This window comes from Numida meleagris, chromosome 13 (assembly GCF_002078875.1).
Source record: "Numida meleagris isolate 19003 breed g44 Domestic line chromosome 13, NumMel1.0, whole genome shotgun sequence".
NCBI lineage: Eukaryota > Metazoa > Chordata > Aves > Galliformes > Numididae > Numida > Numida meleagris.
The window spans coordinates 2220852-2236140 of NC_034421.1; the positions used below are offsets into that span (position 1 = coordinate 2220852).

The 15289-nt window shown below is 42.2% G+C and overlaps 1 protein-coding gene and 1 long non-coding RNA gene across 2 annotated transcripts in view; both read right to left on the reverse strand.

Annotated features, from left to right (window-relative positions):
• Window positions 1-15289, reverse strand: part of PRKAR1B (protein kinase cAMP-dependent type I regulatory subunit beta) — a 93219-nt gene that overhangs the window by 18956 nt on the left and 58974 nt on the right. Inside the window, exons 7-9 of the mRNA XM_021411942.1 lie at window positions 12245-12403; window positions 4724-4784; window positions 199-320 (exon numbers count right to left, since the gene is read on the reverse strand). Of these exons, the coding sequence (XP_021267617.1) occupies window positions 199-320; window positions 4724-4784; window positions 12245-12403 (342 nt within the window). The remainder of the gene's footprint in view (window positions 1-198; window positions 321-4723; window positions 4785-12244; window positions 12404-15289) is intronic.
• LOC110405994 lies at window positions 3953-4716 on the reverse strand. Its single transcript, XR_002443191.1, has 2 exons — window positions 4371-4716; window positions 3953-4266 (listed from the first exon to the last, which is right to left on the reverse strand). It is a non-coding gene; the product is annotated as an uncharacterized LOC110405994 (long non-coding RNA).

Consider the following 15289-nt stretch of genomic DNA (forward strand, 5'->3'; position numbering starts at 1 on the left):
GGACTGCCCCGCTCACTTATGATATTTCCACAGAACTGGTGTCTGAATTCCTCTGAAGTTTGAGTAATTCTCCTGGTTTATGTGGAGTTAGTTCAGATCTATGCTGAAGTACGAGATTAAACTGAAACCAAATGTCTTTAATACAAAGTCTTGATCTTTACCAGGAAAAGACACAGCTGATCAGGGTGCCAAGCTTACCTCAGTAATAATGAAAAAGTCATCACCGGGCTCTCCCTGCACAACAATTTTTTCTCCGTCTTCAAACTGGACAGGTTCCAGCGCATCAGCCACTGTCAGCCGCTCCCATTTATCCAGGGACTCTAAAATATTGAAGATCATAAAACTTTATTATAAAAAGATTCTAACTTTGGCTGAAGATTCATATCTAAACTGACAGCTCCGATATGCCTGGTTCTGTTATAAAAGCAACATTTCTTTCATCCAGGCACTTTGCACGAACCTCAAGTTGGGAAACATGAATACATTTATTCATTGTGCCTTAGACTTTAGTAATCACTCAGATAAGAATCTTAAAAGTTGGACAGGAATAGTTGGCTGCAGTTCCCGAGGTCTGCGATCAGCTCTGCGCTGCCCCGATGCTGCGGTGCACTGCAGCAGCCCAGGGGCTGCTCTGAGACACCACTGAGATCCTCTCCTACCACATCCCGCCCCAGATGCCAGAACAAGTCCTGGTGTCTTTTCAGCTCTCGGATGGTTAACGACGGCCTTCTAAATAAGCACTGCAAAGGTGCTAATCCAAAAGATGAGATCAGGAGCTACTGGAGCCAACACAAGTCCCTGTAAGCATGCGCGGCAGTGGGGCTCAGTCTGGCTCGGTAAGGCTGCACCTCTGTTTCATTTGCAATTTTGGCCATTGGGACGGCACACAAAAGTGTAAGAACCGTTTTTCTTTTCCTTCTGCCACTCAGAGAAAGAAAAAAAAAAAAAAGCTACAAAACTTCAAAGTAAACTTCAATAAGCAATTATTAACAGTCTGTTTTATGAGTAAAGGGACTCACAAAGCCTGGCTCCCGTGGCTTTGTGTCCTTATCGCCTACCTGCAGCTGCCGCCATTCCCCCCGATACCTGCGTGGCAGAAGGCAGGCTGCAGAGTGGCCACTGACCTGCTGGCTTCCTCCCAGTGCCTTTCTAAGGGACGAATTCTATCTGTCCTGCCTTTGGGAAGATAAGGGACGGTAATCTGTGCCTCTTTATTTTGCCTCTTTGCATGAGAATTCAAGAGAATTAACTGTGTTTGAACTTCTGCCTTTTTTATCAGATTTGAGTGAGAAAAGCAACAGGATTAAAAGTTATTAAGAAGAAAAGATAACACAATGATATAGCTCTCGTGGCTTTCAAAAGTTGAGCTAAAAGTCATATACTAGAGCTCTAATGATTCTTGCATAACTCATCAGGAATTACTGAACAATTTTAAGTGGCTTCTATGGCTTCTGACAACAAGACTAGACTTGGGTTGCTTGCTCACACTCTGGTTTTCCCAGTTTGTTCAATACACAGCTCAGAAGCATTGTGGGAATGTGGAAGAGTTGTTCCCTAAAATCCCAAAAGCCCTTTGGCTGAGCCCGAAGAGCGCACGGAGTCTAACAAGCCTAGATGGGTGACCAATGCATGAAAGGTAAGTTTTGAGATGCTTGACACAAATTCTTTACACTTCTACACATTTTCTATTGCAGCTTAAGAAATAATTACTCCTAATATTTTTCCCTCCTATAATCACTAATGGACTCTCCTGGTATATTTGTGGCCTTTCGTGTAGAACCATCAGTATCAAACTCCAAGCTCGTATTGTCAATACAACATTCAAACAGTGCTCTGTTTGACTAAAAATAAGCATAAAACTCTTTCATACAGACTAGAGTAGGCTTTTTCTTTTCTTTTTTTTTTCTTTTTTTTAAAGAAAGAGCTCAGTAATTAAGAATGAAAAGAAAGAATCTCTTTAAACTTCTTCAGTTGCCTTTATGAAAAATTCAAAGCTAATTCCAGCTCTAGTCACGAAGCGTCTCTCTTTTGTCTAAAGGAATTATACCACTACAAATACATTGGTTAATGGTCGTTGCAAGCAGAGTATGATATGGAACTTTGTACATGATAAAACTTTACATTTGAGTTGCAGAGTTAAGTTTGAGCAACAAAGAAAGTAGACCAATCTTTCTAATTTCTAAACTGCACATTTAAATTCATTACTGTTCATTTAATTAAAAGCCAGGGAAAAGATTAAAAAAATAAGTAGGTCACTTTGAAAGTAATGCCTCCTATTTATTTTTATGGAAACTACTATAGCTACAAAGAGCACAGTAACACTATTTGAATGAGCAAATTCTCAGCTACAAAATAGTGTTTCAACAAAGTCATCACCATTAGCTGTGCATTTTCACCAGTGATGAACAAGAGCCTGTTTGTCCGGAAGCATCACCCCTTTCCTATCCCAAGACAGTGCACATCCCTTTACCCACTAAGGGCTGCATCTTCAACTTTTTTTTGGATGAGGAACTCACACATTGCCGCTCCAAGGGCTGCCATTTTGACTCTCACAGTGGTGACATCACAACTCATCACCAGTAATGATGCAATCCAGGAAACCATCACCTTTGGCCTTGTATTGGTTTAACAGGCCCTGAAAAAATTTGCATATCGTGTTCTTTCTGTTCCTGTGTGCGCTTTTGTGGGAAACACCTGCTTTTCCAATGTTGCTGCCATCATTTCTGATGCAGTGAAGCCAATATTCAGCTCCACACACAGAAGATCATCATCTTCTGATTCGTGCACATGAGCTGACTGAGATGCGCTTCATCTCGTGGTGTGACAGCTGTGCACGGCCACCCAAAACATGGCTTGTCTTTCCCACTGCTGTCACCACTGCTGAAACGCACCCCACCCCTCACTGTGCTCACATCCACTGCTCGGCCTCCAGAAATGTTCAGTAAGTGTTGATGAATGTCAGAGGGGGCCATTTTTTCTGCACAGAGGAATTCAATGACACACTTTTGCTACATACTCACCTCCATGCCAGATGCCATTATGTCACAGTGCCCCTCTGCTGCCATCTGTCTCACGGCCACAAAATGCAGTGGGATATTGGTGGGAAGGTTCAGCCTCTGCTGCCATCCCACCAACATCCACCTCTGCCATTGTGGGCCAACATAACAAAACAGGAGGCATTACTTTCAGAGCAGCCCTCATACAAATCTATGTTCTTACAATTATACATGTAATTACAGACACTAGGCAGGCCTTGAAAAATATCTCGATGAAACAGGCAGATGTTCTTCAGCAATAAATCACCAAGTTCTGACCAATTGAGGCATGAGGTGAAGTTGACTTCCTAGTACCACTTTGAGATGTCTAAAATACTTCTGTTTGCCAGCTGACATCTACTTTTCAGATGCATGAAATAAATCCTTAACCATCTCACCTAAATTCTGTCCGTTCCTGAAATGATGTGTTATTTCGTCCGGTGTTTTTCTGTATTTAAAAAAGGCTCAAGTCTTGAAGTCCTCACTCACTTTTTACTGAGTTTGAAAAGCCGTACTACAAAGTAGGATATAACAACCTTGCAAACCACGTGCTTGAGGAAGTGCATCTTTGAGTAACTATTCTACTCTGAAATTGTTTTGAGATGTCTCATTGTTGTAATTGCTTCCTATTAGTACAGGTGCAGAGATGCTTTCTTCTTTAAATACTCACTGTAATTAGGTGTAACTTACGCTGTTACTTTAGAAAGTTTTAAATTAAGCATAAAAGAAGGCATTTAAATGATGTAAACTTCATTATTGAGTAAGCTATATACTTGGCCTTAACTTTAAGCACACAAATACAGTTGAATATTTCGCGCACCTCTCCAGAGTTCAGGTCTATTTTCATGAAGACTCTCATATTTCAGGTGCATAAGCTCAAATCACAGAGGAATATCATAAGCATGAAGCAAAAAGCGTTTAAATTGGAAGATAAATACTTTAATTATATAGGCAATAAATCCTCAACTGTTTTTTCAAAATAGCCCTGGTAGAAGCATGATGTTTCTCATACAGAACCAACATTTCATTGCACTGACTAACACCGTCCTCCTTATTAGAAGTTTCTGTTCTGCTAATGGTGATTGATTGGTCCGGCATTATGGGTTTGTTGTTTTTCCTACTGAAGGCCATCAAGAACATGTCTGAATTTCGTGGCTATCACATTAATCAAAGGGAAACAAAATCCAAGGACAAGAAGCTAAACAGATGTTTTAAGAATGTGAGACAGAGGCTGTAAAAGACACAGAAGAAAAAAAAATCAGCCCGTTTTGATTTGTGAGGTTAGTTTGCTTAGCGCACATAAATACAGGATTCTTGCAGGAAAAAGCTTCTCACCTGCCACCTGGAAGGATGCAACAGACTTTAGGACAAATTCATCACTCTGTACTGCTTTCCCTTCTATCCACATGCAGTTACTGCAGCAGCAGCTACTGAAAGGTTACCAGTGCGTGTCTGCTCACATATTTAAGGAAAGATTTGCCCTTCAAAGAAATGTTCGGTGCTTATTAAAGAATGAGAAAAACAAGTCCTAAAAAGGGCTCTTTACACTTTCATTCCTTAGGAAACGGTGCAGCTGTGAGATCTCCTGTTTGACCACTGCTGCTTTCATCATGCCATCAAAGACCAAAATTCACTCAGCCAACATGTACAACAGAGGAACTAACATGCAAGTCCAAAGGGCAACTGACCCAAAATGGAGACCTTGCTCAGGAATTCTTCATACATCTTCCGCTTCCTCAGCGTGCTGCCCTGTTATTAAAGGAGAGAGAAAAAGAAGGTAGGGCATTACACAAAGTATTTTTGTGATTTCTTCCTACGGCTGCTTTTTTTTTTCCCTCCCCTTCCAAATCTTAAGCATAGCCAGTATAAACAGCCAAAGGCAAATGTTTCCCCATAAGATGTCTGGGCAAGTTGTGCTCCTGATAAGCAAAGACAGAAGGAATCAAATTCAACCCTGGTGTAATTTCACTGACTTCACTGACTTCCCTGGTGTTACTGGACACCAAGGATGAATTGTGTCCATTATTGCAGGCACACATTTAGCTTCATCAATTAACTGCTTAGCTAATTCAATATATATCTTGTTACCAGTGAGGCCCTACGAGAAGGGAATTTACAATTACAAAGTGGATAAAAGTGCCCCCCTCATGGATCCCATCCTCCCAGGTTAGAACCTCTCTAATGCCAGGAGTGTTTGTGTGCCAGCCTGTGTTTACATCCTGCACAGCGTTGTACGTATTGTTGCTGCTGAGCAACCTATTCATATTGCCATTTTAACACAATGTAAATGTTCTGGAGCAGACAATCCATCACTGTATGCGCAGTCAGCAGCACAGTCATTCCCAATTCAGATTTTTTGTGTGATAAATTACTGAGAAAACTTCTGCTTACATGAAGTTTGATCACCGCAGAAAGACACTGCTAAGGAGCCATTCCAGAAAGTGGTTTTGTCACAGATTGTTATGAACATATACAATGCAATATTACCACTACAAAAATTACTAATTAATCTAAAGTTCCTGCAGTGACAGAAGTGACTTGGAAGTAAACCCTTCCCAGGTAGCAAAGAGGAATTCCAGGGCCTTCCTTGTTACCGTGCCATTCTGGTACACAACAGCCCACATCATTTCTTACTGGATGGGCTCTGGTGGATGACAGAGGCTGCCTGGTGCCTGTGAGCCCAATCTACAGAACAGGAGTACAGCATGGAGGTGACAACGCTCATCTTCTGAAGAAAGGGAAATGAAGATGGCATTTATTCTCAGATCAGAAAGAAAAGAGAAGCAAACGTCATTGTCTGCCTTCACTCTTCCTACAAGCTCTGCTCAGGTGGGGACTGATCCAACAACCCCACAGCACAGGCAATCCTTCCAGCAAAGCACCAGGCTGCAGCTCCAGCTCCTAACAGGAGCACCAGCAGAAGCTGCCGGGTGCCCTCCAACATTACCCTCCTCTCCTGGGCTACCTCTGCTCTGGGATAATCCCAGCACCAGCAGAAGCCCCTCCGGGATCTCTGAACCAGCAACACCAGCTCCCAGGGTCCCCCATTTGCACCCCCTCCATAATTTCTGAGCCCAGTGATGACAGTTCCCCTCCCGGAGATAGCATCAGTAACCCCGGTCTGACCTCTCTGTCTGACAAACCTGGTTCTCAACCTCGGAGGCCCCCGGAGCATTTGAAGTGCCAAAAAGAAAAAAATGAACTTCAAATGGAGGAGGCTCTGCAAACCACGCCAAATCCTGACAGCTCGCTGCGAGACAAAGAACGGAAAGCTGGACACTGCGCAGTTGTTGCTTTCCTCCCTGCAATCGAGTGGAAACTAGACCGGCAAAATTGACAGCTGTGGAAAACCAGATTGGTGGTTTAGTGTGATGGGCCAGGGCACCCAGGGACAGATGGGGAAAATGCTTTTAAAATGACTGTGGACGCAGTTGAATTTTAAGAAGCAGTAATCAGTGACCATAAGTCCCGTCTGACCACAGCTTGGAGTATTTAGGGATGCAGACAAGACCCAGGAAAGTGGGAAGTGCTGGCATCCCAGCTGGCCGGGGCAGTGAGAGCCCATCAATACGGGACCGTGGGGTGCTAGCTCTTGGCTAAACTAAGCCAGTGCAGAGATACAGAACTCACTCTGAAGACAAGTGCGAAAGGAAAGGGAAATAATTAATTAAATGTGCTTCTATTTGTGTTGTGATAGTATCTTGAACCTCAGCTACAACGGGGACTACTCTTAATGTGTATCTAGTTCCCAGACAACACGGCTGGATCCCCACTCTTCCTACAGAAGGCAGAAGTCCGGCTCACCCTCATGCACTCACCAGGACCAGGACACCGCTTTGTTTTCAATGAAGTGCATTTTCCTGCTCAAGCTTTCATAAGCACAATGAGGGGAAGAGTACTGCGGGAGAACACTACTCTAATATAAGCTAAAAAAAACAGCAGTAGAAATCTTACAAGCAACAAAGCATGTGCTTATTTCCACCGGTATTAATCTTCATTCCTCCCCATGAAACAGAGAAAGAGAACGCGCCTACTGCCTACTTTCCCACTTTCAGTTATCAGCCTAATATTCCCCTCCCATTCCTGGCCATATATGCAGTGTCACCTTTCACTCACAATTTCCCTTTTATACTTGCTTTATTTGGTCTAACTGCTCATGAGGCCATGAGTATGAACTCCATCATAACCTCTTCTGCTACCCTCCAAGTAGTTCCTGCAGAAGTGTCAACCAGCACTCTCACTGGGCTATGTACTAAATCTGACCTTACGCAGTATTTTCACAATGTTCTAGAAGCAGACAGCAATGGTATCTGCAAACTGGGAGATATGAGGTGAGACGTGGTTTGCAACACCATCCTGCAACAAGAAGATGGCCAAGGCTAGCTTGGTTTGTGGACTCAAAGACGTTATTCAGGAATGAAGTCCCATCTGCATGGCTCTGATGTGATTTTGCTGGTGTGCTACACCCTGCCCGAGTACCTCTTCTGCAGAGAAGTGATCCAAAGCTGATCCAAGCCCGAAGGACTGCTAAAACCCTTCAGGAGAGCTGACAAGGAAGGAGCAAACAGCTTCAGCCTGTATAGGTTAGCTCAGCACCAGGATCATAGGTTCATTATGCTCATAGCTAGCATGCATGCTTGTAAAGGTTTTAAGCAGACAGTGGCAATCACCTACACATATATGACAGAAAGAGAAGACAATTTAGTCAGCATAATTTGACATAACTCAAAGTAATAGGAGAAAATTAGGAAAATCTACTTTAAGATGAATATCAAAGAAGTTTTCACAACTTAAGATTTATTCTCTTGCAGAAAAGCTCCCCAAGAGAAGCAAAAATCTTACTGATTGAGCCAGATAACAACAATAGTAAATGTACATGAATAATTCTGTACTGGCAGGGTTTTTGATGGCATGTTCTACAAAGTCTTTATTACTTCTGCTTTTTCTAACCTATTAATATCTTCTTATTTCAGTAGTCACTGCTTCTCCTCTCCCCACTTTCCTTTGTTCACCCTCTCGCCAGTTCTGAGCTGACATGCACGAGCTTTCCTTAAAGGCAGTGGTTCTCACTAACTGAGAAGAGCTGTTAATGTTCTAAGCCACAGTGCTCCTCCCTGAAACAGTCACAAGGAGAAACAAGTCACTTCTGTTTGCCAATTCCAACCAGGAAAGCGTTCAAAGCCATTTTTAGGGCCACTTAAAAATACATGCGCTATGAAAAATGAATGCTGCAGAGATTACAACACATCACGTTGAATAGGATTGATGCATCTATTTTCCAGCTGTCTCTTCTTCACTTCCACTGTTTTTTTCCGTTTTCCTCCCCATTCTCTTGTCAGGTCTCTGCCCTCCTTCCCCTCTGCTTGCTTCTGTGCTTTGTCCCTCCAGCACTCTCAGCGTCTTCTGTCTTGCTCCCTTTTCTCAGCATCGCAGTTGAGCTGGCAGGAGTTGTCTGTGTCCTTCCTAGAAATCCCAACCTTCATTAAGAAGCCCAACAAATGGCTACCGAAAAGCAAAGCATGGCTCAAGTTTCAAATAAAAAAGCTATGCTGGCAGGTATGCAGCTGGCAGGAAGCACTGGAATGGCCTTCTGGGCTGCTCCAGCCCTGGTTAATCCCTGGGTAAACCTGATATTGAACGATGCTCAGGGTGTACATTCTTACAGGAGCCTGAAAAAAAGTCAGCAAAACAATGCAATACTGGCCCCGAAAACAGAATACCCCACAAGACCCCGGCTGCATGGATGTTAGAGGGAATGCAGGCTTCAGGTTTACGTTTTGGCAAGCATGCAATCTACATTTTACGGAAATGCTAAGTCCTCCTGTCTTGATTTTATCTCAGTGGAAAAAGGCCCTTGCTAAAGAACATGTACTCAGATTCAAACCTTTAAAGAGATGGCAAAACAAAGCCAAAATATCATTAAAAAATGAGACACAACGTTAGGAACTGACTAACATTGCTTTGTCACTACTTATATCCCAGTATTATAGCTCACTTTCCAAGAGCAAAGTCTGCCAAACAAGCAAGAAGTATTGTATGCAATGCAACTTCACTCGCAGAGCCAGGTAGCTTGGACCATGGGAACGACAGGAGAGTTAAATCATCCTGAACCAGGCCCTCTTGCAGAAGAAATTACAAGAAATTAATACTTCAAATTTCCTCAGTCTGGGAACTGAATTGTCTGGGGGATCAATCTGATGTAGGGATACAGACATTTGCTTCTCTGGTATTTGTGGTATTTGCCATATTTAGAATACAAATATTGTACTACCCTGGGATGTTCCCCACTCCGTGATGCTCTTGAATCCCAACAGCAAAGAAGAAAGCAGCAACATTTTAGCAGCTGAATTAGATGAGAATCCTAAGGCAAAAATTCCTTTGCATCTCCCCCAGAAGAATGTAAATAAATAAATATAGAATACATACATACAGTTGTGTTTGTGGATGCATGCGCAGGGAATGTGTACATAAAAGAACTGCAATAGTGTGAAAAGTATGCAACTTAGCACAGATACTTTTATGAAACAAATGAGACATGCAGATGTGCAGAAATTTGTGAGCGCACTGAGGGGGGAACATGCTGAAGTGTTTTTTGTAATCCATCTAGTACAATGAATTTCATGGTATAATACTTTGTCAAGGACTGCAGTGAAAGTCAAGCAGTTTCTCTGCAAATCCTAACAATAAGAATGATCCCAGCATTTACAATCATCACAGCTGCTAAAACAAACTTGAATGTGACCCTCAATCTACCAGGGTACCCAAGCTGAGACAATGAAATACAAAGAAATATATCTATTTTAAAGAACTTCTTTTGGGACAGGCTCCAGTAATAAATGGATGACAACTGTAACTAAAAGCCAGCAGGAGCTTTTTGCATCAGGCTTTGTCCACCCAAAAAATGGAAAACCAAAACTCCCAAACCTCCTGAGATACATTTTATTCATCTCATAAACCAGTCAGTACGGATGAGACGGGTAAGGGGGGAAAATGGCACTAAGCAGAAATACAAACCAGAACTGACTGCGTGTGAAGCAAAGAACCAAAGCAGAGCCTGCAAGGAGAAACGAGGTACAGAGTCAATGTCTCATGACAGGATAAAATCTTTTTGGCAAGGGCAGACCCGAAGGCATGATTCACAAATAAATATTTACAACTTGAATAAAATTTCAACGCCAGCTTGAGAAAAATGGGGCTGGTCACGGCCAGGAAGGAATGCAGACAAAAGTGAAAACCATCACGGGTTAGGGAGGGACTTTATCTGACTACAGAAAAGAAAAAAATAAACCACCACTTTTGGACAAAAGTATTTGCAAACAGGAAATAAATTTAAAAAATCCTGCTCCCTCTCAGTTTTAAAATCATCGTAAATGATATATTTCAAAAGTTGTCCTAAGCTTTACCGCTCCTCATTTAAAGGCAGAAGCAGCTTCTACATCTAAAATATCCAGCAGCTTTCTAGAAACACGAGGTTAGAGGCTAAATGGCAGGAAATCATTTCTGGGACTTGAAAGGCACCAACTACTGCCTCTTAAAACCGACTACAGCAAAACCAGCCGTGTAATGGTGGAGTTAGCTTCAAGGATGAAATACAACCACTGAAACATGATGTAATTAATTCTTGGGCTTGGGGAAATGCGCAGAGAGCGACCGTAACCTGCCCTCACATGAATGCACGGAGACAGGTGTCTCATTTCACCTAGAGCCAAGGAATTATGCACGTACGAAGAAACGAAACGATGACAGAATCCGTGTAGTATGGAGAAGGAAACTGCATTTGAAGTGGACAGCACTAAAAATAGGGCACCTGCAATACCTGCAGCCATTAATTCACCGCGCTACCTGAAACATTTCATATCTAAGTACTGGGAAAATTACAATTATGATGCTCGAGTATTGAATGTAATTGAATTTTTAATGGTCCCAGCTGTAAGGGAAATACAGAAATATCTTGCAGAAAGGTCTCAGCTACTACTGCCTGCTTCTCTACACCGGGAAGCATTCACAAATTTCATCCTGCTTAACAACAAGAGAGAAGACTGTATGTTTCTCAACACTATTCCTATCCCTTGTCCTGCAGCTCCCAAGCTGACATCTGGGGACAGAGTATATCTCCATCAGCTATACTCTCCCAGATGCCAGTGTGATGTTCATTTACGCGATACAGAATTCAGACAATGAAAGATGGAGCGAAAAGCAGCAATGCTTCATACAACATCCAACAGCCATTACGAGTACAAACAGAGATCATTCCTGCACTTTGTTTCTTAAGAACTAATCATTTAACTGTAAAATCCACTCAATTCGTTTGCTGATCTTTCTGTTACCCGCGACATCCACCTGAAATATTTATGATCTTAAAATGCACAATCCTTTATTATGCTGAAATAATAATACAATTTCCTTCAGATCATAAATAATGTGGCTTCTAGAGACAAATCCTACAGAGAAAGAAGTAAGTTTTAAGTAGAGCTGTTAATTATCAAAAGAAAAAAGGAGCATTTTATGGAGAAGGAAACAATATACACTTTGAGATCAGAAACAAATAAACACCCTCCAAAAAGTTATGATGTTGCTAAAGTAGATCATCCGTCAAAATTTCCATTTTAAACTCACGACTCGAGAACTGGCAGCAAATCCATAAGCTAGCACGTAGCCCAGGTGCCCAGAGGTCTGCTGAGCTTTGCTGCAGAGACCAGGGGGTTTGAAAGCAGCAGAGCCAGCACAGGCTGCAGCTTCCCATCCTGTCTGCTGGCCAACAAGATGGAGAGTCCAAATGAAGCTTTTTTTTACAATTTCCCTAGCACTGTCCGCCTTGAACAGTTTATAAAACAAACTGGAAGACCCCATAGGCAAGATGTAGTGACGAAAGACATTCTGAGGTACATGAGGAGACTTGCATTAGCTTAGGTGGGTAATGGAAGCTTCCTGAAGCTTTCACAGCTGTCCGCGGTTATTCACGTATAACAGTTATTATATACATGATTCAATTGCATTTCTGAGTCAGCATCTTTGTGCTGAACGTTGTCACCTTTTACATCACTTAATTTAGTTACTTAATGTGATTGTGATGTCCTTTCTCTCTTATTTAGGAACAGAGACCGCAAAGCTTTCTATAATCAGTGCCATCTGAACAGAGAGTAGCATTGGCACTACAAAAGAAAGAAAAAATATCAGTTCCATAAACAAGTCATTCTCCACAACCTTACCATTAAAATGCGCCTGTAGCTGTCTCTGTCGATGCCCCAGAGCTTGAGATCTGTCTTGGCCTTGACCGTGGCAGCCCTGGGTGTTCCGTAGATCAGTGCCAGCTCCCCAAAGCTGCCTCCTTCTCCGATGCTGGTGACCCACTCTCCATTGACATAAACCTACCACAGCACAACACAAAATGAGAAGCAAAATGAGCCTGGGGTCTTAGTTGCCGTTCCCTCCTCCTGCCCATTACCTAACAAGCTATTAGCAATTTCGTTTCTTATAGTCAATGCTGTGGACAGTGAAAGAAAACAAGAGCGGAACAGTTTCCTCAGTCAGTCAAAAAGAGGGCAACCACCTGCTTTGTGGACAGAATTTCAAGTCATCTTGCTTCAGCACAATGGCTGTATTTACTCTCCACGATTCCAGCTCCCGTGGTTAAATGGCATCGGGTTTTCCCTCTTGTGTTCAAGGCTCTGACAGTCAACAAGCAGAACTGGCACAACATTGGCTTTATTAACACTGTTGGGCATGAAAGGAAGGAGATTTGTTGATATGTACAATGAGGTATGCTGAAAAGCACCACGGCCATGAAATGAAAAACACTGAAGAAAGGGTATCTTATTTGGAAAAGGAACTTTTTTCCCTCCCTAAGCTTAGTGTCTCCAATGTATAAACGTATCAAAATCTCCCTTAGCAATGAGTACCGCATGCTTTGGATTTGGGTAGCTTCCCAAATCCTCCACAGAATTATCCTCCCTTAACCCATGTGTCAGAACGTATGAAGCAGTAATTGACCCAAAGGCTGTTTAGGTAAGATACCCTCTTGAAATACAGCATGGGTCAATACCACTTTAATTTGAGACATATAACTGGAGAAGTCCTACACTGGGGTGCTATTTAAAACCTTTACCGCAGAACGGAGGATTTACGAAGGTGCTTTACACCGGGCTCAATTTGCCATTGATGATACAGCCCGTGAGACAGAACTGTGCATTCAAAGGCTAGTATGGGTTGTGTTTTCTGCTGCTTGCTTGTAGCCTTGCTGCTAAACACCTACACATGAAGCCCCCTTCATCCTGCTGATGTGTCAGTGAGTTCAGAGGGGAGGAAAGGCTGCGTGCACTTATCCAGTGCAGAGTATGTTCCAATCTGTTACAGACCAGTAACAACAGAAATCAACCAGAATGAATTCAACTTCTATGGAAACTTCGTGAAGAAAAATACTGTGAAGAAAATATGCAGGTATTTTTGCCTTCAGCAGGACATTATGGGAAAGCAAAAGACCACAGCATATTATCAATTACTGAGTAACAGATGAGCAGTTTTTAAAAATATATGAAGTAGAGCCGTACTCAAGCTAGGCATGAGAAAAGGTGGTGACCAAAATAAATGACCTGTGGTCAAAATTCAATGAATTGTCAGTATTAATTTTACTTCTACTTTCATTTTATGATGAAAAGGCATATTATGGACTACAGCTGGAATCAATCCCAATTTATCTTCCCGATATCCAATTAAGATCTGATCCAGCTCCTCCTGAGGTCAGTGAAAACCTGGTTGAGTAGGAGCTAAATGAGGCCATGGAGCAGTTCAGCTCATCAAGAGACCTCTTGGCAACCAGCTGAAAAGGAGCACCATTAGCATCACTGCTGAACTCCAGGCAATGCTGCAGCTCTTTGTGCTCCTGGAGCGTCGGAGGATCAAGTAGTTGATATAAAGGGTAAAAATAATCCAGAACACGCAGGTGGTAGCAGGCTGCCAAGAACGAAGCCAAGCTACAAAAGGTGTCTGCTCTTCTTTTCCTTGCCACCACAGAAGTGGCACACAGGAGAATATCACACAAGAGAGTAACAACAGCATTTCCTTTCAAACCTTCACACTCACTGCAGAAAGAAAATCTCACAGAACTTACTTTTGATTCTTCTCAAAAAATGGCAATTACGAAATAAGCTTCTAAACCCTTGGCAAACCCCAGCACTTTCCTGGTTGGTGAAGCATTGCCTGGTAGCCGGCAACACGGTGGGGCTGGGATCTTTTTTTTGTTGTTGTTAGAAAAACTGGATAAATGGATGGAAAAAAAGCTGGGATTGTAAAAAGGCCGGTTACATCGCGCATGAAAAACATTAAACTCAATTAACTCATGGCAAACTTGACCACATATCTGAACATAGGGACATCCTCTTACTGCGAGGTAGTTCACCAGATGGACCTGTGTTTGCTACAGTGAATTCATGTCCTCATTAAAAATTACAGAGTCGATAAGTAAAGTCTAATAGACTTGAAAAAACTGTGGACTCCAATGTGAATGTCAGTGAATGTCAGTATTCTTGACTCATTTTTAGCCTACAAAAGATACCTGTGTTTCTGTATGCTCTTTTGTTGGAGAGCACAGATTTTGTTACTGCATAAGAGGTAGTTTGGTAAAATGATTAGTTAAATGCAGGGACAACTTATTTAAGGAATATAAACCAGGGTTTGAATTATAAGCAGAAAATAAACTCATCCCAACACGTATTTTTTAAAGCAGAATGGTTGACAATTCTTTTTAAAGTAGTATGCATTGTATGACTGTCACCCAGAGGGGAATTAAGATGGTAAAACTCGAGACAGAGCAAGCCATGGACAGACATTTACTGTTGCACAGTTGTTGTAAACAGAGGCTACTACAAATCTGCTCTAAGACTTCCTTAATTTTACTGTCTTACTTGACAAGACTCCCCAAAAACATGTTTGACATCCAGGCTGTAAACTGTTTATGCAAACAGTCATCCCTCCACCCCAAGGGTGTCAGGTTTAAAGTACTCTGAAGAGAAACCACATCACTGAGCTGACAGTCTTTGGGCTCGGCATTCACTACCCCAATAAAAATGTCATTTCCAATATCAGCCTCCAAAAGGACAAAACAGCTTGAGAATAACTATTGTTTTCTAAGAGGAAAACCACTGCACTTCATTCTCTGGAATGGCCTAAGTCATCCATCAACTTTTGTCTTCGCGATGATGTTGAAGTGCACTGATGAAACATTACAATGCCATTCCGCCCTTTAACAGAGAGGCTCC